We start from the raw sequence: 27,122 nt of genomic DNA on the forward strand, positions 1-27,122 counted from the left end.
AAATGTACGCAACCTAAAGTTATCGTGGTTAATGATCAATTTCCTATTTATCCTAACGGAAAGTTTCAAAGCTATTAAGGACTCGGAGGCGGGGATTATGCTTTACTTTCTTTACTTTATTTGATATAGAAGCCATCTTAAATCAACTTAACGATACCACATTTCCCAGCAACCACGGGAAATTGGTAAAAAAACAAACAAGGGACAAAGATATCCCTCAGTCCAATGTTCAATCACAGCGCCGGATCCACCATCAAGACCCTCTTCAGCCTCCTGTCCATCCTCTTTCGTTGCGCGAGTCACGCCATTTGCCTCCTACTATGCGTCTTGCTTCCAGGAATCCGCTCCTGGAATCAAAACACAAGATCAGGGCTAGGAATGCCAATCAACAAAATAAAATATTTGCAAACAAGCTAACAATTCCTTAATTGACATAAACTCTGGAATGTGAGTTACAAGAAGTCCCAAGAACAATGAATCAAATTGGGATAGAAAACTACTTCAATTCGTGCAAGTACATCAACAAAAACCGCGAAGACAAGAGAGAAAAAGGTACTTACTCCCAATGGGTGGGCATCTTGAAAGACTCTCCACAGGAGGGATAATCCTCGCCGCCGAGTCCTTAATAGAATTTAAACTTTCCGTTACGATAGCTAGGAAATATTTCATTCTATGCCAGGACCGGAGGCTTCGGATTATGCTAGTTTAAAGCTTACTTACCACCAAATGAGCCATATCAATAATAGGCTTGAAGTAGAATCTTTTGAAGGTTGAATCCGAGGACCAATCAGCCACATTCATTATCTCCTCTAATCTTACCCCAAGCATAAAAGCTTTGCAAGCCATCGCGCCCCTGGTTGAATGAGCACCGAATAGTCGCAGGCTAATACCCACCTCCTGCATGACCCACTGCACCCAACGTGCAATCGTAGGAGATGACACCGCCTCATGCGGCTTTCGGAGAGCTATCAGAAGTTGTCTCTCACCTGGGGCTCAGAGCTCCAAAGACATTTCTTTGTAGGCTTTTAAGCACCGAACCACACACAACGTGGGAGAATCCGGGAACTCCGGATATTCAATTACCTTAGTGTGACATTTGGTCCTCCGCCGAATGGTAAATGATACACCAGAGGGAGAAAAAAGCCTGCCCGTGATGTCCGGGGCCCTTACATCCGAAACTCTTCTACAGGAGATAAGGCAAAGGAGCTCATTGGATTGCCAAGACAAAAACAAATGAAGAACTCTATTGAGATCCCACAACTCAGAGTATCTCAGTTCCGGGGCAGTGAAAGCCCGAGACCCCTTGGAAGTCTGCAGAAAAAAAGGATGCTCCCCCACCGGAGCACCTTGCACGGAATATGTCCTGTTGAAAAGGCACATCGAAATGTGTTCTTCGAACGGTAGGCTAACCCCTGCTGGTCCAAGCTCGCTAGGAAGTTTAAAACCTGGACTACATCTGCGCCCACGGGATCACAACCCAGTCGCACACACCAACGACACTATTGCCTCTTTGCTGAGCGATATATCTTGACTGTACTATCAGCCCAGGCCTTGGACAAGAGGTCCACAGCAAACTCCGAACGGCCTGGGACTGGCCATGTAGACCTGTAATCCTCCATGCCATGAGACGCAGGGCTCCGCTGAGCACCATCTGATGTGGAACCTGATCCGGATTGAGAACCAATTCGGGAAAGTGGGGGAGTCTGATTGGAAAATCCCAGGAAAGTTCCAGAAGAACTGGAAACCAAACTTGTGACCTCCAAATTGGTGTGATGAGAACCACTTGCGCTTACTGCCGCCTGATCTGGGGCGACGCCCGAGGGATCATTGCAAAGGGCAGGAACACATAAGCTTGCTCCTGCTTCCAATTTTGCAGGAAAGCATCCGTGGCCACTGCTAGCGGATCTGGCCTCCAACTGAAAAATCGATGAACTTGATGGTCCAACCTGGAGGCGAAAAGATTCACTGAAAAAAGACCCCAACGGTCCTGCACCATTGAAAAAATGTAACTTCCACAGACTGGAATCTCTCAAGTGCTGCGAATGCCAATCTGCCACCAGATTCTCCCGACCAGGAAGATATTTTGCGGTCAATGAAATATGATGATCTAGGCAAAACTGCCATAGGTTTGTTGCGAGATCCGAAAGCACCTTTGACCGGGTGCCCCCAGGTGGTTTATATACCAGACCGCTGAGATATTGTCCATTTTTAACAGGACAGCCGACTGAACCCAGTCCTTGGTCCAGCCCCACACGGCGAAGGACCCCGCCAGCAGCTCTGGGCAATTGATATGCAGAGTTTGCTCCTGCAGATACCATGATCCTCCTGTGGAGAATTCTCCACACCTGGCCCCCTTGAGGCACAGGGTCAAGACTGATTTGCATATGGCCATGTCTGAACTGGGGTGGCGTGGTGAGCAAAATAATGGATTAAACCCAGATCTGTGACTGGGGGTGAATGTTTTGTCAATGTGCAACATTCCGTCCATCACCTTGTGTGCTTTTCTGTTCACCCCAACCTGACCTGCTGGCGTCTGACTCGATAACGAGGTCCGGGGTTGAGCTGAAAATAGCTCACCTATTCCAGGCTTCCATGTGAGGGAGCCGCAAATGAATCTCCTCTCGTGCCTCCTCTGACAGGGAAACTGGATGGATATAAGGAAGCCCTTTCCGCAGATGTTTTGCTTTCAGACGTTGCAAGGCTCGGTAGTGCAACGGGCCAGAAAATATTGACTGTATGGAAGCCGACCGCTGTCCCACTACGCGTGCGACTTGTCGAAGGGGGCCCTCTCCTTGGATAAAGTGCAACGCAACTCGTATTGAATCTTGGCATCTTCCGCGAGGGAAGACTGAGAGTTGCCTAGATAGTCTATCATGAAGCCCAAGAAGGTGACTTTCTGAGCTGGGACCAACAGTGATTTTTTTGGTATTGATCATGAAACCCAGACCTTCCAGGAGGGTGACTGCTTGCTGTAACTGATCCCATAAAACCTGTGGATCTTGTGCTAACAGAAGCATGATGTCTAAGTACACAATAGGACCAGTGCCCCTCGCTCTGAGGTACTCCACGACCGGTCTTAGCACCTTCATGAAGCACCAAGGAGCGGAGGAGAAGTGTGAACTGGTACACTCGTTGGCGCCAGAGAAACTGAAAAAATATTTGTGTGGAGAAAAACTATGGATTGGCAAGTAACCATCTTTTAAAACCAAATGGACCATCCAATCCGTCGGGCGTAAAACGTCTCTTAAGAGGTGAATTAACTCCATTTTGAAATGGCGATACACTTGCCATTCGTTGAAATCAAGCAGATTCAGGACCGGTCTCTGCCCTCCGCCGTCTTGCCCTCTAAAAACATGTTGCTGACAAAACCTTGAGGGTGCAATGAAGTGTGACAGAGAGCCCCTTTTTTCCTAAAAGGGCGGACATTTCCGCATCGATCAACTCTGCCTCTCGGCGGGAGAACTGTATAGGTCTGGGCTGGACTGCTTGACTGGGGTTGCCACAAAATTCTATGTGAAACCCTTGAACGATTTGCAACACCCAAGCATTGTTTGTGATGGTTTTCCACACATGCACAAATTCGGCCAGTCGACCACCCACTCGCACCAGAGAAGTGGAAGAAACACTTACCAGCATTAGAGGTGTCCACGGGAGGGGTAGCAGTTGTTATAACGGGCTTGGTTTTGATATTGCCCTTGCCCTTGACTGGAGCCTTGCTCCCTGGAGTTTTGGAGGGCCCGGCCGTTCGAGCGGTCCCTGCCTCTACCGGCCCCCGGGAAAAGCCGGGAAGAGAACACTTTTTTGATGGAAGACTGAGCCTTATCAAGCGATGTGAACGTGTTCACGAACTTGCCGAGCTCTTTGATAAAAGGCTCGCCGAACAAACCTCCCTGGGCTACCGCCACTGCCTCGGAGTCGGCTAGATCCCCTAACTTTGGGTCAACCTTGATGAGGAAAGATCTGTGTCTCTCTGTTGAGAGAGCACAATTGGCGTTCCATAAGAACACCACCGCTCGCTTTGCCCAGTCCGAAAGTGCTTCCAGTGATATAAGGGCTACTGAAATCTTGGTATCTTCTGCCATATCCAGGATCAGGGAGAGCGGGCCCAGGGCATACAGAAGCTTGTCCTGGAACACACTCCAGGACCTATTTATACCTTTCTTGGGGCCCTTAATAAACTTGCCCAAAACTGTAGCCATTCTGGGATCCAATTCTGGGGTCTGCGCAACTTTCTCATCTAGGGAGGGACTCGGACACTCCGACCGGAGGCGGCTACGGGCTTCCTTCCCCAAAGGAGTCCAAATACGACTAGCCACGTAGCCAGCCACCTTCACGGAGGGTGTCCACTCAGAAGATCGGGAGTGCAAAATCAACTCAGGGTCCAGTATATCTGAGTTGCCCCCTGCCCCTTGAGGCTCAGTAGGCCCTTGGTTCACTGTTAGGCGCCATGGTCTTAATGGCCCGGGCTCCTCATCAGTGTCCCCTTGGGTGTCATCCCCAAACACTTGCGACGGAGATGGGGAGGGGGTGGGGTCTAAAGGGCCCACGCAGGACTGGTTCTGAGCCAAGAACGCTTCACTCAAGCGATCAAAAGCGTCTTGATCCACCCCGTCCACCTTGGGGCGATTGGCAGGAACTTGATCTCCCCCTTGCGCACCCTGTTAGGTGATAGGGGCATTGGAAGTTGATTGGGCCTATCTACCACACTAACGCGCGATCTTTTGCGCTAAACGCTCCTCCATGGGAGCCATAACTTCCTCAACCGCCCGGTAAATCGACACATCGACCGCGCCATAAAATTCGACGTCCAACGGAAGTTGGGCCAGGTGATCCTCATCCCACTGCATGTCGGTCTGTTCAGACATGCTTAATAGAGTACTTGGACTCTGCCAACTTGTCCAATATATGCTGCGCACCAGTGGCTACCTCCGCAGTCCTGATGACTGCTTTATATATGCTGGGGAGCAGCTAATTTAACAAGGGCACAGCCCCAATTAAGAGTAGTAGAGGAGGGCAGAGCCCCCGGTACACAACCCTGCTTGAAGGAGTCTCTCAAAGCAAATTGACTCCTTGAAAGGCCCAAACCCCACCCCCGTACCTCTCCTCCCTCGGAGACCGTGTCCTGCAGGCCTGACTTCAGACTGTCAAACAGGGCTCAGATATACACTCATAGGGCGTCAAAAAAACTCACACACACCAACTCAGAGTAATGCCTTTCAGCGTCAGCTAGAATGCAGGCTATCAACCTGTACAGACCCTCTTGAGCGAGGGCGTGACTCTCCAGGGGTTTGGCGGCGGCACAGGCAACGGCGGGTGGATTTGGAAACGGACAGAAATGCCAACGAGATGCTAACGTGAAGCAGCACCACCGGGCGGTCGGAGGTCCAGACCACATTCCGCCGCAGGGATCGGGGAAGCGGGTGTCACATAGGCGAGCCGCCGCCTGAAAAGTTAAGTGCGTTTCAGCACAAAGCGCACACTGTACACAGAAGCTAAAGAGAAAGAAAGTCACGTAGGACCGTAGATCAGTCCCGTGACAAACGAAACCAAGAAAACAATCATGTAAATTTCAACGGCACAATATACAACCCAAGGCACTTAACAAAGACAATCAACAAAGGCAATTAACCCATCTCGCAGTCGCAGGGGACTGATACGTGGCTCCGCAACTGCGCTGTAAAACCCCTACCACAGATTCTGACAGACAACTTGTAGGAAAAATGGGGAAGTACTCATCTGATGGGTGCAAGCAGCAAAGAAAGAGGATGGACAGGAGGCAGAAGACGGTCTTGATGGTGGATCCAGCGCTGTGATTGGACATTGGACTGAGGGATATGTTTGTCCCTTGTTTGTTTTCATACCAATTTCTTGTGGTTGCTGGGAAATGTTGTCTTGTTAAGTTGTTTTAAGATGGCTGCTATATCAAATGAAGTAAAGAACGTAAAGCGGGGTGGGGGGGAGGAGAGCGCTAGATGTGCAACTGTGGCTGACTGACATGGCTTATTGCAGAGATCAACTGAATTGTTACTATGAGGGGCTACGAGCGAATGCACGACCGCAGGATATCTGGGCTCCATATACGCAATATATGCTTTCCTTAGCTGATACGGATAGCGACAGTAGTGTGAATGCCGGATTATCGGACGGAGGGGGTGAACCTGCATGAGTGCTACCTGCGAAAGAGAGTGTTGTAGGTCGTGCTTACCATGAGTAGACCACGGCCCTATCTAAGGGGTCCACATGGACCATGAGAGACTGGTGCGGTCCGGAAGCCATTTGTATACCTGCTACATTATGTACCAAGATGAGAGTACTTATCAATGTCTATATACCCTGTTTATTAACCTCCTTGCCACTTGGGGGTTGTGAGACTCTTTGACGTTATACCTCTACGATTTGGAATGCTCACCAGGACCAGGACCGGGATTGAATGGGTGGGAGTTGGGGATTGTTGTTGCTTGAGTTTGGTTAAAAAAAACTGTAAAATGAGACCGAGATTCCACGAGGGCGATACGGCCACAGACTTATGGTGTACGTTGAACATTGCAATTGGATAACCTGATGTGCCTTCACGTGCTGTGCCTATCCATGTTGTGTACTTACGCTAATGACGACTATTTCTGAGTTCAGCCCCCTTGGCTGGTACACTGGTTGCGGCCGGCCCTACCAGTGGGTTGTAGGCACACCGCTGTGTATATGTATAATGTGCAATACAGGTCTTACAAAAATAAAAAAATAAAAAATTTAAAAAAAGAACGTAAAGCATAATCCGAAGCCTCCGGTCCTGACATAGAATGCATTTTTTTGGTAGGACAGCTCAGTCAGGTAATGCTATCACTGTCTAAGGGTGTAACCAGATGTTTATCTGATTTGAATCCTGGTCGGTGCACTGGGTAAATAGTGATGTACAATAAGTAGGCTATTTGTTCAAAAAATGTATTGAACACAGTGTAAATAGGCTGTCAAAAAGTGTGCACGGCGCTCTCAAAAGTTATGTTTTCAGTAATACACTGATTGTACGTAGTGCAAACCTTTTTTAAAGGTTTCCATTAAAATTATTAGAAAAAGGAAAGCGTATCCTGGCTACCAAACCTTTAGATTTACCGATTAACCATTTACATTTATATTTCTTTCAGGTAGCAGGCACCCTGGAGAAAAGCCTTATTTCTTCTTTAAATGCCTTTCCCTTCTCTCACTCCAAGGGGGCCCCTCTTCTCCCCTTTCAAGCTGCGGCATCTCAACTGTTTAGGATAGTTGCTTTTTAAATAAAAAGTATGGGAACTTAGGTACATACTTGAACAGTCCTCCCCAATCTTACCTCAACACATTCCGACCAGCCACCCCTCAAGTTAGGTACACATTTGAATGGCATCAAAACTGCCACACATCTTTGGCCCTTATGCATATGACATATACACACAACCACAGATCTCTAACTCCTCACCAAGGCATTATGGGCCATATGAACAGAATTAAGGGACTGAAAGTTCCTATTTGCGATTCTGTGCCAATCGCAATTGGGAAATTGCAATTCCTAATGTACAAAAATGTGCACGTTAGTAATAGCAATTCCTAATAAGGTTGCAATAGACCTACCTCGTGAATTTTAACGAGGTAGGTTGAAATTTGAGACCCATTAGGAATTACTGCCATCACAGGGATGGTGGCTTGCTGATGTCAGCAGACCACCATGTCTGTGATTGCTTTTTGATAAAAACATTTTGTTTTAATGCAGCCCGTTTTTCTTAAAGGGAAACGGGATGTTTAATAAAAGAAAATTAAATGTTTAACTTGCATTTTTTAAGAGTAGGCAGTGTTCCCTGAACTACTGGCTGCTCTTAAAACATTTTTTTTTCAACATTCATAAAGGCACCCCCCCCCCTTTCTATTTGCGAATGGTTACCACCACTCTTGATATGCTGGTACAAAATGAATCTTTTGCTATCGTAATTTGGTCGCAAAACAATTAGAAGGGATGCCCTAAACACACCCCTTCCAAATACCACAATACAAATTGCGATTCATTAACATGTTACCGAATCACAATTTGTGCTCTATACATATGTAAAATCATTTTTGCAGGGGGAAACGGCGCAATTCTGCAAATCAGGCTTTTTCCAACTACAAAAATGCGTATATACATATTGCCTTATGATCCTTCCCAATGATCCCCGCATCTTTGCTAAGCCTACCCAGCTCTTGTGTACACAGTTTTTTATCCATGCCTTATGATATGCTGCAACATTCTCTCTGAAATACATTTGCAGCACCAATCCTGCGGTTACTCAAATAACTCACTCTACTGTAAACAGAAACCTCATCAACCAATAACATTTTTATCCACTCGTTCAGGCAAGATTAAAGCACTTCTGTTGGCTTTACTAAGATGCAGCTTGCTAAATAAATGACAAGGACAAATATAACCTGAACTCATTTGTCATCCATTATGGAAGGGATAAGGGACGCAATGATCAGGTGGAGAAAGCTCCTGCTTTCCGGAGGACTTGAATTCTAACTGCTCACAATCCATTTCTTTTCACACAGAGTAAATAGACAGTGAACTGAGACACTTTTGCATCTTAAGAGCTGTCCACAGACCCAGAGTTGGGTACACAGCGATGTGCTTATGGTCAGAGAAGCAAAATACATTGTTGTGGGTAGACAGGCACAAAACAGTACAGTGACTGGCTTAGGGCAAGCAAGTCGTACGAGTTAGCACAGGTTAGAAGGAGAGGTATTGTGTTTATACAAGGTATATACATATGCCTTCATGTGGCAACAGATTTTCCAGAAGTGCCAGCAACCTTTTACTGAAACCACAAAGATTCATCAAGAAGAAAACATACAACCGGGCCTTCTTGGGGATGGCGCCCAGGATCTGAAATGCACTGCCCACAGAAACGAGGCTGAATCCCTCTATTGCATCTTTCAAAAAGGAAGTGAAATCGCTTCTCATGGATAAATTCACTTGAGCCATGTTCATAAGTGTGAGAAGTTAGCCTGGCATATGATGTCCACTATTCTAGTGGGCACCTTGCACCAGTCTAATCGACCCTTATGGATGGTGGTTGTGAAGTCAACCTTATAGACAAGCTATCCTAGTGGTAGCAAGGACAAGCAGTCATAGGCTAAGACTTCAGGGAGCATGAGAAGCAAGCTGTTTTACCAATTATAATCCCTTGACTACCAAATGAAAGGACACCACACAAGGTATATATCAAATATATATATGTATGTATTTCTAACACAACCCCTCTGCACTCTTTATGAGGTCAGAGGTAAAAGTACATCACAAGTTACTCAATTAGCATACGATAAGTTGCACAAATACAGTTTTGCCCTAGGGGCCTCACAAACCATATACTAAGCAAGTGGTATAAGAACCACGACAGAAACAGTGAGTAGGCCTAGGGAATCACTGGGGCTACACTAGACAACCAAAGGTTAGGAAGTAGGAGGCCCACGGGAGACGCGTGCAGTATCTAAACACAGTCGCGAGTTACCATTGACTTATAATGGAGAAAGTAAAAGTTACAAAGTTACTGTTTAAGGGCACTTCCGAATGGACTACGACAAAACCCCTTTAGACTAGGACACTTCGAGAGTCAAGACCCACGGGAGCACCAGAGTACTCGTGTTACCTCACCCAGGGAAGCCGGGTGCATAGTTGCCTTTTGGTGTCGGGTTTCGTCCATTTTCAATGGAGATGTGCAAAGAAGTGCTGCAGGCGACTTGAGTAAGAGTGTCCGGGTGGATTCAAGGGTGGATCGAAAATGTGAAGAACCTGAAAGCAGAGGGGACAGAGTCTGGGTCACTAGCAAATGACCAGGAAGGTACCAGGAAGGAACCAGGTGATGTCGCGATGATCTCAGGTGAAGAGGTGAAGCGTGTCTCTGTAGCCACGAGGACCAGGAGGTGTCGACGATGACCAGGAGCTGGATTCGAGCTGTCCCACGAAGGATCTAGTTGACTGCGGTGTCGGTATCCGGACTGGATCCAACTAGCCTTGGCAATCGCAATCCACGCAAGAAGTGAAGATGGGCTTCGGTGCAGACCAGCAAGGTCTGAGGAGCTTCTCCTTTGCAGGGAACCTGGAGCAAGCCTGGAGCAACCAGGAAAGCAGTTTGGTTTCAAAGGTTTGTCTTCAGGAGGCTCACTAGCCAACGGGCCAGCAACCGGGAAGACACGTCGAGCTGAAATTCAAGAGCAGGCCCCACGCGGCACTCGTGGAGTGTGGAGGGCTGAGCTTCGGTGCAAATGGTGCTCGGGTCTAGGGCTTCTCGTACCCCAACGCACACCTTCGAGTTACCTCAGGAGTCGATGCAGTTAGCAAAATGCAGGATGTCCAGGGTATCCGGTCCCACGTCAGCTTTGCTGTGGATGTGGGTCGGAGTCAGAGAAGTCTGGAAGTCCAGTTCCTATGTCGCTGAGTCTTCGGGTTCCGGCGGGAGCGTCGACAAAGCAGACCGGCAAGTTACTGATGGTGCCTGTTTGCACAGGGTGGTCACTCCTTGACCACAAAGGAGATGTCACAAAAATAGGAACAGAACCCTGCCGTCACTATTTAATGAAGGTCCTACTGGAAGATCCTATATTTTTCAAATGAGCAACACTTAGTACGATCAAAGCCACACAAAATATTCAACACCTGAACACTATGATTTTTTCATTTTTAGTCATTTTTATTTTCATAGTATTTATTTTTTTCAACAATTCTTTGAAAAGGTGCAAGTTCATTTACAAACATTAAAACCCACATATATTTCATAGCATTTGATGTTCATCAATAGAGAAAAGTGTCCCATACACACTAACTCGTTAAACATTCATGGCCACAATCATATCAAAATACTACTGTCATTCTACCAGTCGTTCATTCATACAACCCACACACAGCGTGATACATCAATTGCATCAGTGCCTCAAACTATAATTACAATGGTCAATACTTCATGGACAAGGAGTGACACAGGTAAACAAGCATTGGAAATGCAATAGGGCTCGCATTAGGAAAGTTTGAGCTATTGGTCTTATAAATAATTTTTTTTTATTTATGTGTTATTTTTTAAAATAGCTAAATTAATAGCTTTGTCATTTACAATGCCAATAGTTCTAACTTTCGCAAACACCTATAGCATTTGTATTGCAACATGTTTTGTATTTACGTGACTTAGATGTATTGATATTACAAATAACAATGGCTTTTAATTTTTTTAAATAATTAATACTTAAATAATTTATTTAATTTGTAATGGCAATAGCTTAAACTTTTGTAAATAACTTTTGTGAAGATTATGTTCAGTGTTTTTTATTGTGACGAAAATCCAAGAACAGAAGTGAAATATTAACATCTTTTTGTGATTTGTAATAAAGCAAGAAAGCTTGAAAACCGCTTGAAACATTGAAAGAACATATTTGAACCAGTGATGCTGTGGTTGCGCTGAGTGATGCTGTGGTTGCGCTGAGTGATGCTGTGGTTACGCTGAGTGATGCTGTGGTGGTGCTGAGTGAGGCTGTGGTGGTGCTGAGTGATGCTGTGGTGGTGCTGAGTGATGCTGTGGTTGCGCTGAGTGATGCTGTGGTTGCGCTGAGTGATGCTGTGGTTGCGCTGAGTGGTGTGTGCATCGGTGGAGCTTAGTGGGTGCATTTGTGGAGCTGTGTGGTGGGTGCATTGGTGGAGCTTAGTTAGAGCATCGGTGGAGCTGTGTGGTGGGTGCATCGGTGGAGCTGTGTGGTGGGTGCCTCGGCGGAGCTGTGTGGTGTGTGGCTCGGTGGAGCTGTGTGGTGGGTGCATTGGTGGAGCTTGGTGGGTGCATCGGTGGAGCTTAGTGGGTGCATCGGTGGAGCTGTGTGGTGGGTGCATCGGTGGAGCTGTGTGGTGGGTGCATCGGTGGAGCTGTGTGGTGGGTGCATCGGTGGAGCTGTGTGGTGGGTGCATCGGTGGAGCTGGGTGGTGGGTGCATCGGTGGAGCTGTGTGGTGGGTGCTTCGGTGGAGCTGTGTGGTGGGTGCATCGGTGGAGCTGTGTGGTGGGTGCATCGGTGGAGCTGTGTGGTGGGTGCATCGGTGGAGCTGTGTGGTGGGTGCATCGGTGGAGCTGGGTGGTGGGTGCATCGGTGGAGCTGTGTGGTGGGTGCTTCGGTGGAGCTGTGTGGTGGGTGCATCGGTGGAGCTGTGTGGTGGGTGCATCGGTGGAGCTGTGTGGTGGGTGCATCGGTGGAGCTGTGTGGTGGGTGCATCGGTGGAGCTGTGTGGTGGGTGCATCGGTGGAGCTGTGTGGTGGGTGCATCGGTGGAGCTGTGTGGTGGGTGCCTCGGCGGAGCTGTGTGGTGGGTGCATCGGTGGAGCTGGGTGGTGGGTGCATCGGTGGAGCTGGGTGGTGGGTGCATCTGTGGAGCTGTGTGGTGGGTGCTTCGGTGGAGCTGTGTGGTGGGTGCTTCGGTGGAGCTGTGTGGTGGGTGCCTCGGTGGAGCTGTGTGGTGGGTGCATCGGTGGAGCTGTGTGGTGGGTGCATCTGTGGAGCTGTGTCGGTGGAGCTGGGTGGTGGGTGCCTCGGTGGAGCTGGGTGGTGGGTGCCTCGGTGGAGCTGGGTGGTGGGTGCCTCGGTGGAGCTGGGTGGTGGGTGCCTCGGTGGAGCTGGGTGGTGGGTGCCTCGGTGGAGCTGTGTGGTGGGTGCATCGTTGGAGCTGTGTGGTGGGTGCCTCGGTGAAGCTGTGTGGTGGGTGCATCGGTGGAGCTGTGTGGTTGGTGCATCGGTGGAGCTGTGTCGGTGGAGCTGGGTGGTGGGTGCATCGGTGGAGCTGGGTGATGGGTGCATCGGTGGAGCTGTGTCGGTGGAGCTGTGTGGTGGCTGCATCGGTGGAGCTGTGTGGTGGGTGCATCGGTGAAGCAGTGTGGTGGGTCGTTCGGTGGAGCTGTGTGGTGGGTGCCTCGGTGGAGCTGTGTGGTGGGTGCATTGGTGGAGCTGTGTGGTGGGTGCATCGGTGGAGCTGTGTGGTGGGTGCCTCGGTGGAGCTGTGTGGTGGGTGCATCAGCGGAGCTGTGTGGTGGGTGCATCGGTGGAGCTGTGTGGTGGGTGCATCGGTGGAGCTGTGTGGTGGGTGCATCGGTGGAGCTGTGAGGTGGGTGCATCGGTGGAGCTGTGTGGTGGGTGCATCGGTGGAGCTGTGTGGTGGGTGCCTCGGTGGAGCTGTGTGGTGGGTGCCTCGGAGGAGCTGTATGGTGGGTGCCTCGGAGGAGCTGTATGGAGGGTGCCTCGGTGGAGCTGTATGGTGGGTGCCTCGGTGGAGCTGTGTGGTGGGTGCATTGGTGGAGCTGGGTGGTGGGTGCCTTGGTGGAGCTGTGTGGTGAGTGCCTCGGTGGAGCTGTGTGGTGGGTGCATCGTGGAGCTGTGTGGTGGGTGCATCGGTGGAGCTGTGTCGGTAGAGGTGGGTGCATCGGTGGAGCTGGGTGGTGGGTGCATTGGTGGAGCTGTGTCGGTGGAGCTGTGTGGTGGGTGCCTCGGAGGAGCTGTATGGTGGGTGCCTCGTGGAGCTGTATGGTGGGTGCCTCGGTGGAGCTGTGTGGTGGGTGCATCGGTGGAGCTGTGTGGTGGGTGCATCGGTGGAGCTGTGTGGTGGGTGCATCGGTGGAGCTGTGTGGTGGGTGCCTCGGAGGAGCTGTATGGTGGGTGCCTCGGTGGAGCTGTATGGTGGGTGCCTCGGTGGAGCTGTGTGGTGGGTGCATCGGTGGAGCTGGGTGGTGGGTGCCTTGGTGGAGCTGTATGGTGAGTGCCTCGGTGGAGCTGTGTGGTGGGTGCATACCAACCAACGCTGCAGCCATCAGACATAAGCAAAATGTTTCAACACTGTTGCGGACCCAGCGGCGATACATTTTTAAGACCCATTAATTGTATGGCATCAAGCCCCTCATTGAAGGCCTAAAACAGCCAGCACACTGGAAAAGTTTTAACCCACCCTGGAACACCAGAAGTGACAGGCATACTCAGTAGACAGTTCCACTAACCAGCCTTTGACCGACACAAGATTAGTCGGTGCAGGGTATTGTCTCACGACAGGGAAGCCAGAGAGGTCATTTGTGGGTTGGGTGGGGTCACAAGTGCTTGCATAAGCAGACTGGGGCTACAGGATAACTTTCTTTTCAAAGGTCACTAGGCACCCTGGCCTACCAGCAATCAGCTAGAAGCATAGCGAGGTCCGCGACATGGCGATTGTGTTAGAAGAAGCTCTATGCCTCAGAGTGCTGTGTATTAACCAGGACAGCAGAGAGAAAGAAACAGGGTCCCACGGCTCTCCTTAGCCTGGGGTTAGAGGTGTAGCCCCTTCCAAGACCGAGAATCACCCTCTGCTCACTTTACCACACACACACCGCTAGATAGAAAGCTCGGACTGTGTCGACCACTGCTACAGTGTTCCCCAACCACCGAACTGAACGTAGACCACAAAAAAGGCACTGCCCTACTTGCTGACCCATGGCCTTATCCCACCCACTCCGGATACTGTAAGGAAATAAAAAGGGGAGGATTTCTCTGTACCGATGGTAAGCTATTTGGGATGAACTGCCTACACTTTTTTGCGCAAGAGCAACAATACGATACTGTCCAATATCGCCCTGCGGGAGACATGGCCAGCAGCACTGGCAGGCAAAAGCCCATTCCTTTCAGCACAGAAACACCACAAGCTGCTGAAGCTGCAAAGCAAAGGGGAATCGAAAATGAAATGTGACATACCTTGTATGGTAGGGAAGCTGAATCACAAATGTTGGGAGGAGAATTTAATTTTAAACTCGGACAGAGTACGCCATCTATGCTAAAGTGAGTCGATATTTTGGTTAACAAAACAGTGGTGCCGATAATAGTTTAATGTAAAAGCAATCAGAACCGTGGGCTCATTTTTCACACAAACATTTATTTCAACATTTCAAGCTTAACTCACCTGTCCAGAGACAGCAGCAAAATGTGAGTCAAGTGGTGCATTTACCGAAATTTATCAGGACGGACTTTGAAAGAAACAAGTTAAACAAGTTTTAAAAGGAGACACGGCCTCCGGCCGTGAAACTGAAAGTACGGCCGGCCGGCCGTGAATAATTAGGGGGTGAGAAATGCGCTGGGAGGGCTGCCTTTGATGTGCTAATGCGAGGCAGGCAGGCAGGCGGCTGGTGGCATTGTGCACGCGCTTTTTAGGGCTTGCGCTTGCGCAATCACCTAAAAAGCACATGCACTACATGCAATCGCCAGTGGAATCGCCAGTGGTGGTTAACCTCGGGATAAGCCACATTAGAGCTTCGCCAGCTATGCGCATGCGCACAGCAGGCGAGCCCTAAAAAGGGGCATAAAGATGTAAAAAGTATCATAGATGATATCGTTGATCCAGCCCACAGGGGAAATTACGCCAACGCACATTTCGGTGTTCCGGCCCACTTAGGCCACACCTTCGTCAGGGCGATGAAGGACCAAAAGGTATGGGACAAACCGCTAACAAATGATTTTTTAAGAGAAGTTTTTATAAAAGAAGTCCGCAGACATGCACAATTTGACAGTGTCGGTTCTCGGGATTAGGATGTCCACTGGGTACCCGATGGGGAGAGAACCCCGAGGCTTGTCCAGGTCACGCCGGAGCTCGGAAACGTGGTTTCTTCAATTTATGGGCAGTATCTGGTCGCCTGATAGGAGGATAGAATCAGGCTCGTATTTGCTCTCGTTCCTCATAGATAGATGGCAAAGGGTAGAAGCAGGGACAAGCCAGCGTCCAGAATATTCGTGTATGTCTGCAAATAAGCCAGCACCCAGAATTCTGGTGGATATAGGAGGTCTGCAGAGTAACAAGATGATACGTAGGGGTTCACAGAGCTAGACGTCTCGGCTCCAAAAAATTCATCAGCAAAGGAGATGTCTTCAGTCTTCTAGACGAAATAGAACGCCGAAGGTCCAAGAGTTTTGTATCAAAGTTTCAATCCAGGATAATCTAAAATCCTGGGGACACAGCTCCTATACTTATACTAAGCTAAGGGGCTGGATTACCTGCTAGGACCCTCCTATGGGTGGACCTGGAGAGGGGGTGGTTACACCCCTTTCCCTTTGTCCAGTTTCGCGCCAGAGCGGGGCTGGAGTGCCCCAGCAACTGGTTTGAACCGGGCTATGCATGGAGCACCTTGTGTGTCCCAGGCAGTGTCTTAAAAAGCATCTGCTGATGCAGCCCTCCCTGTCCCGATACACATCTGCCTGTCTGGAGAGGTGCTGGCATCTCCCTGGACAGGGAACCTATTGTCCAGGCCTCCCCTGCCGGAGTTTCGTCCAGCAGCAGGAGGTCAGACTTGTGTCTGTGGCAGCAGCATCCATTTTGTGATGCTGGGGCTCTGTTTAACTTTAACTGGGTAAAGCAGTAACATACATGTCTTTTCCCTCTAGAAGGGTGGAATGCTACACCCGCAGCCAGAACAGGCGGGGGGGGGGGGTAGTATTCCAAAGTGTTTGACACCTTACACGACATGTTTTGATAAAGCCAAATCAAAGTTACCATTAATTGCGAGGATTATACTGCACTTAAGAGTATATGGTATGGCTATATCATAGAACAGCTATAAGGAGATGGTTCCGAAAGCTGCATAGAGGCTCAGCTCATGCTAGGGCACCCTCTCACATAAAACCAAGCACTCTGCCTCCAGGATTGTCGAGTCCTATCATAGGAGTGACTTATAGGTGCATATGTGTCTATAGCATCTTGGGTGACTTTAACCTGTGGGAGAATGCTACCCTGGGTAATCACCTGAGAGATCTGCACCATATCTGTGCTAACTTTAGCCTTCAACAATTAATCAATTCCCCGACCCATCGAGGAGGACACATTCTTGACCTGCTATTCGCTAATGGTACAGATACGGAGGTATTGAACATTATACCTCAACATTGGACAGACCATTACCTAATTCATTTTCGGATAACAACACCTGGCCTAAGGGACCAACGAAACAGGCCTGCGGTCTACCGGGTAGGTAGGGAATGGGCTAAATTAGGCAGATCTGGTGCCTTACTAACACCACCTACTGATGATCTTTTCTGTGCCTCCGCCACGGTAGAGGAGAACTATAATATCTACCAGGAATATATCATGGATGCTCTGGATCAATTAATCCCGATAAAAAAAAATTAGAACTAGAAACAAAATCTCAGCACCATGGTATAACGAGGAATTGAAACATCTTCGCCTGTTATGTAAAAAGGCTGAAAGAAAGTGGAGGAGGAGATACTCAGAGGGGGATAAACAGGAATTGAGGGTGGCACAGGCCAAATACAAGCTACGGATCCTAGAATGTAAGGCAAATTTCTATGCTAACTCAATCCTAAATGCCTCTAATGGGACCAAGGAACTGTTTAAAATTGTCAGGGATATTTCGACTCCAACCTGCTTGAATAATAAAGTGGTGGCCTCCCAGGAATTGTGTGACAACATTGCTTCACACTTCCTAGATAAAGTGGGAAAGATTGTCAGCTCATTTGTGGAGAATAATACGGGTGCCCAATCTCGCGATCTACAGGAGCGGGAAGGGAACTTGGGTCAGCTATACACTTTGGATAGCTTCCAGGCTCTTAATGCCCCTGCATTTAACATCGTGGTTCAAAGTATATCCTCAGGATCCCCTCTTGACCCACTACCACAGAAAGTGTGGAAGACCTACGGGAAAACGACATTCTGTTGGCTTCGTCAGATTTGTAATCAGTCCCTGGAAGAGGGTACCGTCCCGGTGGGATGGAAACAGGCGGTGGTAACACCCCTGATAAAGAAGCCCACCTTGGACCCGTCAAATCCGGCTAATTTCCGACCGATCTCTCTGCTCCCTTTTCCAGTTAAAATCTTTGAAAAGGTTGTAAGCAAATCGCTTTCCAGCTTATTAGAGGAACATCTATTGCTGGACAAGGACCAGTTTGGGTTTCGGCCGAGACATGGGACGGAGTCAGCTCTGTCGACCATGCTTGACAATCTACGAATGCGGGCCGACAATGGGGATGGCACAGTTTTAGTGCTTCTCGATATGTCGGCCGCGTTCGACACAGTGCGCCACTCAACCCTTCTGGAGAGATTGGAGAGAATAAGCGTGAAGGGACGGGCGTTACAGCGGTTACGGTCCTACCTAACAGGGAGAGAACAGACAGTCACCATGGCGCCCTTTACATCCTGTAAGTCACCCATTGCCTACGGGGTTCCTCAGGGCTCTGCCATCAGCCCCATCCTTTTTAATGTCTATCTGCAGCCACTCTTCCCTATTATCAAGTCGTTCGGGGTTGACTTGGTCAACTACGCGGACGATACGGAGCTGGCTTTCTCCTTGGAAGGAAAACAGGCAGTCTCCATGGACCGCTTCCAAGAGTGTATGCGCCAGACCGCAAATTGGCTGCAGAGGAATTCTCTGCAGTTCAATGGAGGGAAGATGGAGGTGCTATACTGTGCACCGGTGAGGCTGTCCTCATATATCCCGACGGAGTTTAGGCTAACCCCCGAGGAGGACCCACTGACTCCGGCCCATACGGTACGGAATCTCGGGGTTCTAATAGACAAGAACCTCGAGATGGAGTCTCAGGCAACTAAGACAGCTAGCGTGTGCTTTGGCTTGCTGCGTCTGCTTCGCCGGATACTACCAATTTTACCAAAGGATCTGCGCTCCTTGGTAGTAAGCAGCACAGTCATGAGCAGGCTGGACTATTGCAACTCTTTGTATTTAGGGGCTCCTCAGTACATTTTTCAGGGGCTGCAAAGAGTCCAGTCTGCTGCGGCAAAACTAGTGCTGAATCTGCGACGTAGCGCGTCATCTACACGTGCTCTGAGAGAGCTCCATTGGTTACCAATCAAGGAAAGGGTCCTCTTTAAATCACTCTGTCAGGTGTATAGAGCATCACAGGGGATGGGCCCAATCCCTTTACAAGAAAGGTTTTCTTTGTACCTTCCGCGGAGACAGCTTCGGTCTTCTGGTGCTAGCCTATTAGCAACCACGAAATTTAAACGCTCACGGATGGGAGGGAAGGCCTTCAGTGTGGTAGGAGCTCAGCTGTGGAATGAGTTGCCGCAGAGGATGAGACAGGCTGCCTCTCTGATTGAATTCAGGAGGAGCCTGAAAACTTGGCTTTTCCCGAAAGTCTGATCAGTACGCTCCTTGTCCTGACTAGTACGCTCCGTGCTCTGCTCATCATCATGCTAATTGGGTGTTATTATATCTGAGCGCCAGGATACCCGTAGGGTGGCAGCTGCACTATATAAGCACAGATACAATACAATACAATATATATGGTTAGATATAGGTATACTATATCTAAGTAAGGGGTGATTACACAACCTTACCCAAGCTGAGTGATCAGCCTGTGGTGTCAGTTTGGATGGCCAGCCAGGGGTGGCATAATACATGCTGCAGCCCCTGGTAGGCCTTGGATGCACCTATGCCCTGGGTACCTATGGTACACTATACAGGGGCTCACAAAGGTGACCCAATACCCAATTCGGTATGTACCTAAAGTACATGGTATCAATTTAGAGAGAGAACAGCTGGGCTGTGGGTCTGATTAGCAGGCCCACAGCCACAATAAAGTCGAAGAACCAGAAAATCACAGCAAAAAGTGGGGGTGACCATAGGAAGCAGACCCTACTCTCCTACAATAAGTGTTATACAATTCCTGATTTGTATTGAACATTATATTATGTACGACTTGCCTGTTTGTTTCCTATATTCTCCCTGTAAAGCGCTCTGATACCCGCAAGGGTCTTGTTCGCGCTATATAAAACCTTCAAAATAAAATAAATAAATTGTGAGCTTAGTAAGTTTTATCTTCTCAGGATAAGAGAACAAAGGAGAGAAGGAACAGATTTCACAGAGGAAAAAGGAGGGACAGCCACTGTCCATCAGTGAGAAAACTAGAAACAAGGATAAACAGGCACAGTGACTCGTCTTCTGTAAGAGAATACCCTGTAAACATAAAGACAGTAATAGACTGACCAACAGTCACATATGTGACTTACTTGGTCGGGAAGAGGCACCACACATAAAGTAGGACAAATCAAGATTCTGTGACATCTCCCTTGACTAAGAGACCAAGCTGAGGACAGACTGAGGCACAAGTTAGTATAGTGATGCCCAAAGTGAGCAGACTCGAGGCATGTAATATAATGAATTCAGCCAGAAGGAGGTTAAGATACTTGTCTTAGAGCTGATATTGACTTAGCCACCGATTGCACACTGGTCTTCACTTCAAACAACTGCACTGCTTTGTTTATTGGTTTACAACTTACCACTGAAACAAAATCCGTTTCACAGAACACATCCAGTAGGAACAGAGGGCCAGATGTAGGTGGCCATTTACCGACCGTTAACGGCCGATTTCGGCCGTTACCGACCGGTAAATGGGTATTGGCCCTATTTTACCGAATCGGTAAATTTACCGAATCGGTAAAATACCGAATCGGTATTTTTACCGATTCGGTAACTTGCAGATGTAGGTGGGACTCTTCTGAGTCCCAAAGGCCTTACAGATTCGGTATTTTACCACCCAATCCAATTGGGTGGTAAAATACCGAATCCAGGTGTGCATGCACATGTGTGCATGCACACCTATGCCATGTGACAGACAGACATGCCCTTAGGGCATGTCTGTGTGCCACATGTCACACGTGCCTGAATTCGGGGTGCTAGAGGGTGTCAAAGTGACACCCCCTGCACCCTTGCAACATTCGGTATTTACCGATTCGGTAAATACCGATTCGGTTATTTCCCATTGATTCCTATGGGCTTCATAGCCCATAGGAATCAATAGGGAATACCGATTCGGTATTTACCGAATCGGTAAATACCGAATGTTACCGATTCGGTATTTCAATTTCTAAAATTAGCTACATCTCCCCCCTTCATATTTACCGATTCATAAATACCGAATCTGTAAAATTCGGTATTTATGAATCGGTAAATACGAATTACCTACATCTAGCCAAGAATGCCTAAACTTGACAGTGGTTAGACAAACTTCATACCATGATCACTATGAGGTCTGCAAAAACCAATTAGATAAAACTAAATTGGGAAAATTGACAATAGAAATATCACCTTCAGGTGGTCATCCTCCATTCTGAAGACTGCCTTTCCCATCTCATCAGCAAGGATATTTCCAAGGTCGCCCACGTGCTGCAACAACAAAAGAGAACCTTCTTCACCAAAATTGATTGCGTGACTAAACGAACATTTCAACCCCTTCAACAGAGTCAAAGAATTAATAACCTTCTCTGCGTTTTATCTAATGTTGGAAGGGGTGAATACCATGTCAATGAATACCATGATATGCGCAGGCCTGACAATAGCAATATCAATAAAGGCAATATCAGTGCATGCCATAAACTGTGCCCCCAGGACCAAGCCAATACCCGTCAATACAATATCTATGTATGTCATAACCTGTACCCGCAAAATGGTGCCAACACCAGCAATAACAAGACCAATGTATGTCCTAATCCATGCACAATTGACAATCCTGTTGCTAGTAAAATAATGATGATGTACGTTATGCACTTAAGCAAACTTAACTCTGTCAATACCAGTAAGAACAATGTCAATGTATGCTATGACAACTGTATGCACAATGTTAAGGATGTCGAAAGAAATCATACCAATGACTGCCATATTAGTTTTAGTTGCTCCAATGAACTTGTATTACTGCTGTCTGATTCACCCATGGTGACCTCCCCATCAACACAGAGTCAGAGATATATGGTTAGACAAGTCCTACGACCCATGCCTATCAAATACCAGGTCACAGGTGGGGTCTCTCTTAACAAACATGCACCCAGGGAAAACCAACTGATCCATCTAACAGATTTATAGATGCACCACAAACAGGTCCGAGGAAATTGGCCCCAATAAAACATGTTTGGCCAAGGGCTCACATTCCCCAAAATACCACAAAGCAAGATGCCACATGTAGATTGAAACATTCAAAATCACGCTAAGTACCCCACAATTATTGAGATAACGACTATAACCCTGGTTAAGAGTGAGAAGATGGTCATTAAAGCATCCTAGTTGTTACCCACCCGGTTGTGGGAAAGGAAAAAATGCTTTTATTTTAATTACCCTCACACACCCTAGTGGTATCATGCTTCATCGTCGGGTCGGACTGACTCCTAAAGGTCAGGGTGGGCTCAACCGTATTTCAGGGAGCTCTTTGAAGATTTGACCAGGGGGTCTTTAAATATTAAAAATCCTCAGGCAGTTTCCGGTTTCCCTTTATTCTTGGAACCGACTGGGATAATAAAATTTTACAAACATATATAGAGTCAGATGGGATATTTGTGGTCCTACGACCCTAGTGCAGACAGATTTCAGCTGAATTAATTGGTCCAATATAGGTCCTGGGCTTTCTTTAGGACAATGAGTATAGAAGTTCCCTCCCTGGATGAAGCAGTGAATAACTACCAAGCTACTACGACTTTGTGAAAAAAGGGAAGATAGATGCTCCTTTGCAAAACATCAGACAAACTTATCTTTAGTTTATGAGGATAATAATCCTTCTTCTCCATCTGTAAGGAAAAGGGGGGGAGGGGGAAACAGAAGAAAAGAAGAACATAACAAAACAACATTATTGTAATTACTTTTTCCTCCCACAGGTGATGTGCCTTTAAAAATCACCGATGCGTTAAACGGGTGATAGTGAGCCATCAATCTATAACAAGTGTCTAGTACACACTTCGTTATCTCTTTTCCCTAATTTTTAGCATGTCAAAACAAGTGTTTTATATGGTGTTGTGGCGATACACATTGCATTCTGGATTTATTCTAAAACTATGAATCTGTGCTTTATTCAAGGAACCTCCACGTCATGCTCACCTCAAACCACACAGAAATCAAATCAGCCGCTCATACTGCATTCACAACATGAACGTGCATACTTTACCCCATTTTGGGAGAGGTAGTGGTAGCCCTCTAGTCACACACTGAGGATCGAGTTAAATAGCCATGGCAAGTTGCAGCATAACCCATATGTAAATGAAGGAGATAAAAAATTGAGAAGGCGCACATGGGCCCTTCAAACTATCTCCCAAATGTCTGGAATTTACCCCTGTGTATCTGTGAAATGTATCCCTCTCTGGGCAGCATAACCTACTCACATCATCATGGGTCCTGCCCCGCATCCAAAACCTACTGTGTCGGGCGTCTCCGGGCTTTCGCAACAAGTGATGTTTACTGCCGATATTTAAAGGGAGTTCATGTGAGCTTCGATAGGAGCGAAGTACCCGCCCGAGGTCAATTACCACGAAACCGGATGTGAAATGGCTCACGTGATATGTGATAGAAGCGTTGGAACATGTAGTCCTATTCTATATATTCCCACTTGAATAAATGTTAGTGAACGTTTGTCAGATTATACGTCTTAACTCTGAAGCACAAGTTACTACTTGTGTAACGCTATATCTGTAAGAGACATTAGTTAGTGTTAGATTCCTTACCTTAGAATATCCCCAGGCGTCCAACTGGATCCGGAAAGCTTTGCTTAGCAGTACCCTTGCGCGTCGGTAGGTGGCGTCCTGCGGCTCCGTGTCCGTCACTGGCATCGTCAACGCCGAGATGACGTCACGGAGAGTAATTAGGCGCCACCTATGCACACTGACGTCAGTTCTTTACACGACTTTCCGCGCCAGGAACGCAGAACCATGCAAAATACTGACCATTGGTGCATAAAACTAGGGCCCTAAAAGGGATGACCTTTACCCTAGTAATCAGTTCGCAGAACGGGGAGGATGGGTGGGGCGGAAAGGAATCTATCACTAACTAATGTCTCTTACAGATATATTGTTACACAAGTAGTAACTTGTGCATCTGAAAGAGACACGTTAGTGATAGATTCCTTACCTTAGAATAGATGCCCCAGCAATACCAACCCCGGTGGAGGGTCTGCAAACAAAATTACACCAGGAAGTCACGGAGAACAGAACAGCCAAAGAAGCTGTCTCTCCGGACTTGACTGTTCAGAGAGTAGTGCTTTGTAAACGTGTGCAACGAGGCCCACGTAGCTGCCTGACAAATGTCCTGCAAGGGAACGCCACGTCTCAAGACAATAGTGGCTGCAGTAGCCCTGGTCGAATGGGCACGCAGCCCCACAGGAGGCTCCTTCCTGGCCAAGGAGTAACATACTTTGATGCACAGACCGACCCACCGGGAAATGGTCCGTTTGTGCACAGCTCTACCTTTTTTGGCACCCACGTAGCCAACAAAGAGCTGATCATCCACCCGGAACTGTTGTGTACGCTGCAGATAGAAAGCAAGCACACATTTTGGGTCCAGATGGTGGATCCTCTCCTGTTCCCTGGAAGGATACGGAGGCAGAAAGAAGGTGGGCAAAGTGATGGTCTGCCCGATGTGGAAGGGCGTGACAACCTTTGGCAAGAAAGAAGGACGGGTCCTTAAAACCACCTTGTTCGGATGAACAGAAAGGAAAGGAGGTTTAGAAGAAAGAGCCTGGAGCTCATCCACTCTCCTGGCAGAGGTGATAGCTACCAGGAAAGCCACCTTTAGAGTAAAAAGACGTAAAGGACAGTTATGAAGAGGCCCAAAGGGAGCGCACATCAGAAAAGTCAAGACAAGATTCAAGTCCCATTGAGGCATTATGAAAGGCACGGGAGGGAACATGTGTGTAATGCCTTTGAGGAAACGGTTAACAACCGGGGACTTAAAAAGAGAAGGTTGATCAGGAAGTCTCAGGAAGGCAGAAATTGCAGAAATATAACCTTTGATAGTGCCCAGAACAGAGCCCTGCTGGGCCAAAGACACAAGAAACAGAAGAACCTCAGAAAGAGGGGCAGAAAGGGGATACACAGCCTTTGCTGTGCACCATGCCACAAATCTGTTCCATCGGCAGGCACATACCGTTTTAGTGGAGGGACGCCTGGCTGCCAGAATGACATTACAGACCTCAGGAGGAGGTCGAAAGCCGTCAACTGTAACCGCTCAATCTCCACGCATGGAGGTGGAGGACCGTCCCTTGCTGCTGCGACAGAAGATCCTCCCGAAGAGGCAGACGGATCGGGGGATCGATGCTCATACTGAGTAGCTCTGGATACCATACTCTTCGAGCCCAGTCCGGAGCCACAAGAATAACTTGGGCCCGGTTGCGCCTGATCTTCTTCAGCACTCTGGGCAGAAGTGGTATCGGCGGAAAGGCGTACAACAGACCATAACTACACTGGCGACGAAAAGCGTCACTGAGCAAGAGCCGCCTTGGAAAGACGCTGCGGCGAACGAACATAGCACTCCTACACTTGGCGTGCTGTTTAGCTTTTCTAAGTGGCGGCAAGAGTCATATACTCGGGATACAATTGAAAGGTCCCTAGAAAGAGTGTGACAAATGCGTTCTCTTAAATATGGAAGGACGGCAAATGGTGATTTTAAAGGAGTTCACCACCGCTAACTAAACAGCCAGTAACATGATGAAAATTAGCAGTTTCCAGACATGCCTGTTTAAAGAGGATATATTTATCTCTGAAGACCGGATAATTCATTAGCCCTAGTCCTGATGAGGCCCGAATTATGATGGCTGAAACGCGTCGACATTTTGTTTGAAGAAGACCCCAGCCAAATTATTTGAATCTGTGGAAATTATTATTCACAAGGAGAAAAAAGATTGAAGATAGCCTAAAAAAGATATGGACTATTCACTCTCTTTGTGTTAGGTCTGGTGGAGCTTACTTAGAGAGGAATGCGGAGTCTGTACATATAGCGAGCATCCTTTTCTGAAAGAAAAATTGGGCTACAATTTTTTGATTAATGTATATATATGTGTTGGTAAATGTTTATGTAAAAAGTGATGTGTAAATATATATGTTTCTCTGTTTGTTTATCTTCAAGTGGGCCTACAAATTACACAAGCCCCAATCTAATTCTAATTCTTTTTCAATTAAAGTGAAAAACTAATAAGGAAATTAATATTTGGTGTTCTCTCTGTGGAGGTGGGAAATTCTATTTAAATAAATATAAAAATTGATGTTTTTCCAGACAATATATTTGTCGTAGGGCGAGATACTTTAATTATCTCACCTATTGCTATAGATTCAGTTACTAGTGTCCTAGGCATCATCTTGCTTTATGTATGACTTTATTTACCCAGATGTCTGTGGCTTACCGGGTTCACCCTGAATTTGAAAGAGCCTTGGAAATTCCAACGCGCAGAACTGATGACATTGCGCGTTCTCTTCGGTGGCAAATAGATCTATCCAAGGCTCTCCCCACTGCTGAAAGAGACCTTGCGCCACGTCTGTGCAGACGATTCGTGATCCATCAAGCACCAGCGGCTGAGTTTGTCTGCCCTGGCGTTCAGAGAACCTGCCAGGTGTTGAACCACCAAAGTAATGCCTTGATGTTCCAGCCATGTCCAGAGGTGCAGAGCCTCCCTACATAGGGTCCAGGAACCCACCCCGCCCTGTATGTTGCAATACCACATGGCGGTGGTGTTGTCCGTGAACACCTGCACTACACTTCCCGGGACAGTGGGAAGGAATGCTTTCAGTGCAAGTCGGATCGCCCGCAGCTCCAGAAGGTTGATATGGAGCCGGGACTCTGCCGGAGACCAGATGCCTCTGATCTCCACCTCTCCCAAGTGGCCTCCCCATCCCAGGAGGAACGCATCCGTCACCACTGTGTGCTCCGGTTGGGGAAGGGAGAAGGATCTGCCATTGACCCAATCGCGATTCGTGAGCCACCACTGCAAGTGTCGTGCAGTGCCCTCCAAGATCTGGACATGATCTGACAGGTTGCCCTGATGCTGTGCCCACTGGAACTTCAGTAACCACTGCAAAGCCCCATTATGCCACCTGGCATGTTGCACTAGCAAAATACATGAGGCCATCAGACCCAGGAGCCGGAGGGTCATCCTGACTGAAACCCGGGATAGAGGCTGAAAGATCGGAATCATAGCCTGAATGTCCCGGACTCGCTGCTATGGAGGATAAACCCGAAACTGCGTTGAATCCAGAACCGCTCCGATGAAGTGGAGCTTCTGAGAGGGACTCAGGTGCGACTTCGGCACATTGATGGAGAACCCCAGCAAATGCGGGAGGTCGGCCGTAGTCTGAAGGTGGGTGACGACTGCCTGGGGCGAGCCCGCCT

The 27,122-nt window shown here is 48.0% G+C and overlaps 1 protein-coding gene across 2 annotated transcripts in view; it reads right to left on the reverse strand.

Annotated features, from left to right (window-relative positions):
* Positions 1-27,122, reverse strand: part of CCS (copper chaperone for superoxide dismutase) — a 531,446-nt gene that overhangs the window by 195,607 nt on the left and 308,717 nt on the right. For both annotated transcript variants that reach the window (XM_078660836.1, XM_078660837.1), the window contains one exon: positions 21,078-21,155. In XM_078660836.1, the coding sequence (XP_078516962.1) occupies positions 21,078-21,155 (78 nt within the window). The remainder of the gene's footprint in view (positions 1-21,077; positions 21,156-27,122) is intronic.

This window comes from Lissotriton helveticus, chromosome 9, assembly GCF_964261635.1.
Source record: "Lissotriton helveticus chromosome 9, aLisHel1.1, whole genome shotgun sequence".
NCBI lineage: Eukaryota > Metazoa > Chordata > Amphibia > Caudata > Salamandridae > Lissotriton > Lissotriton helveticus.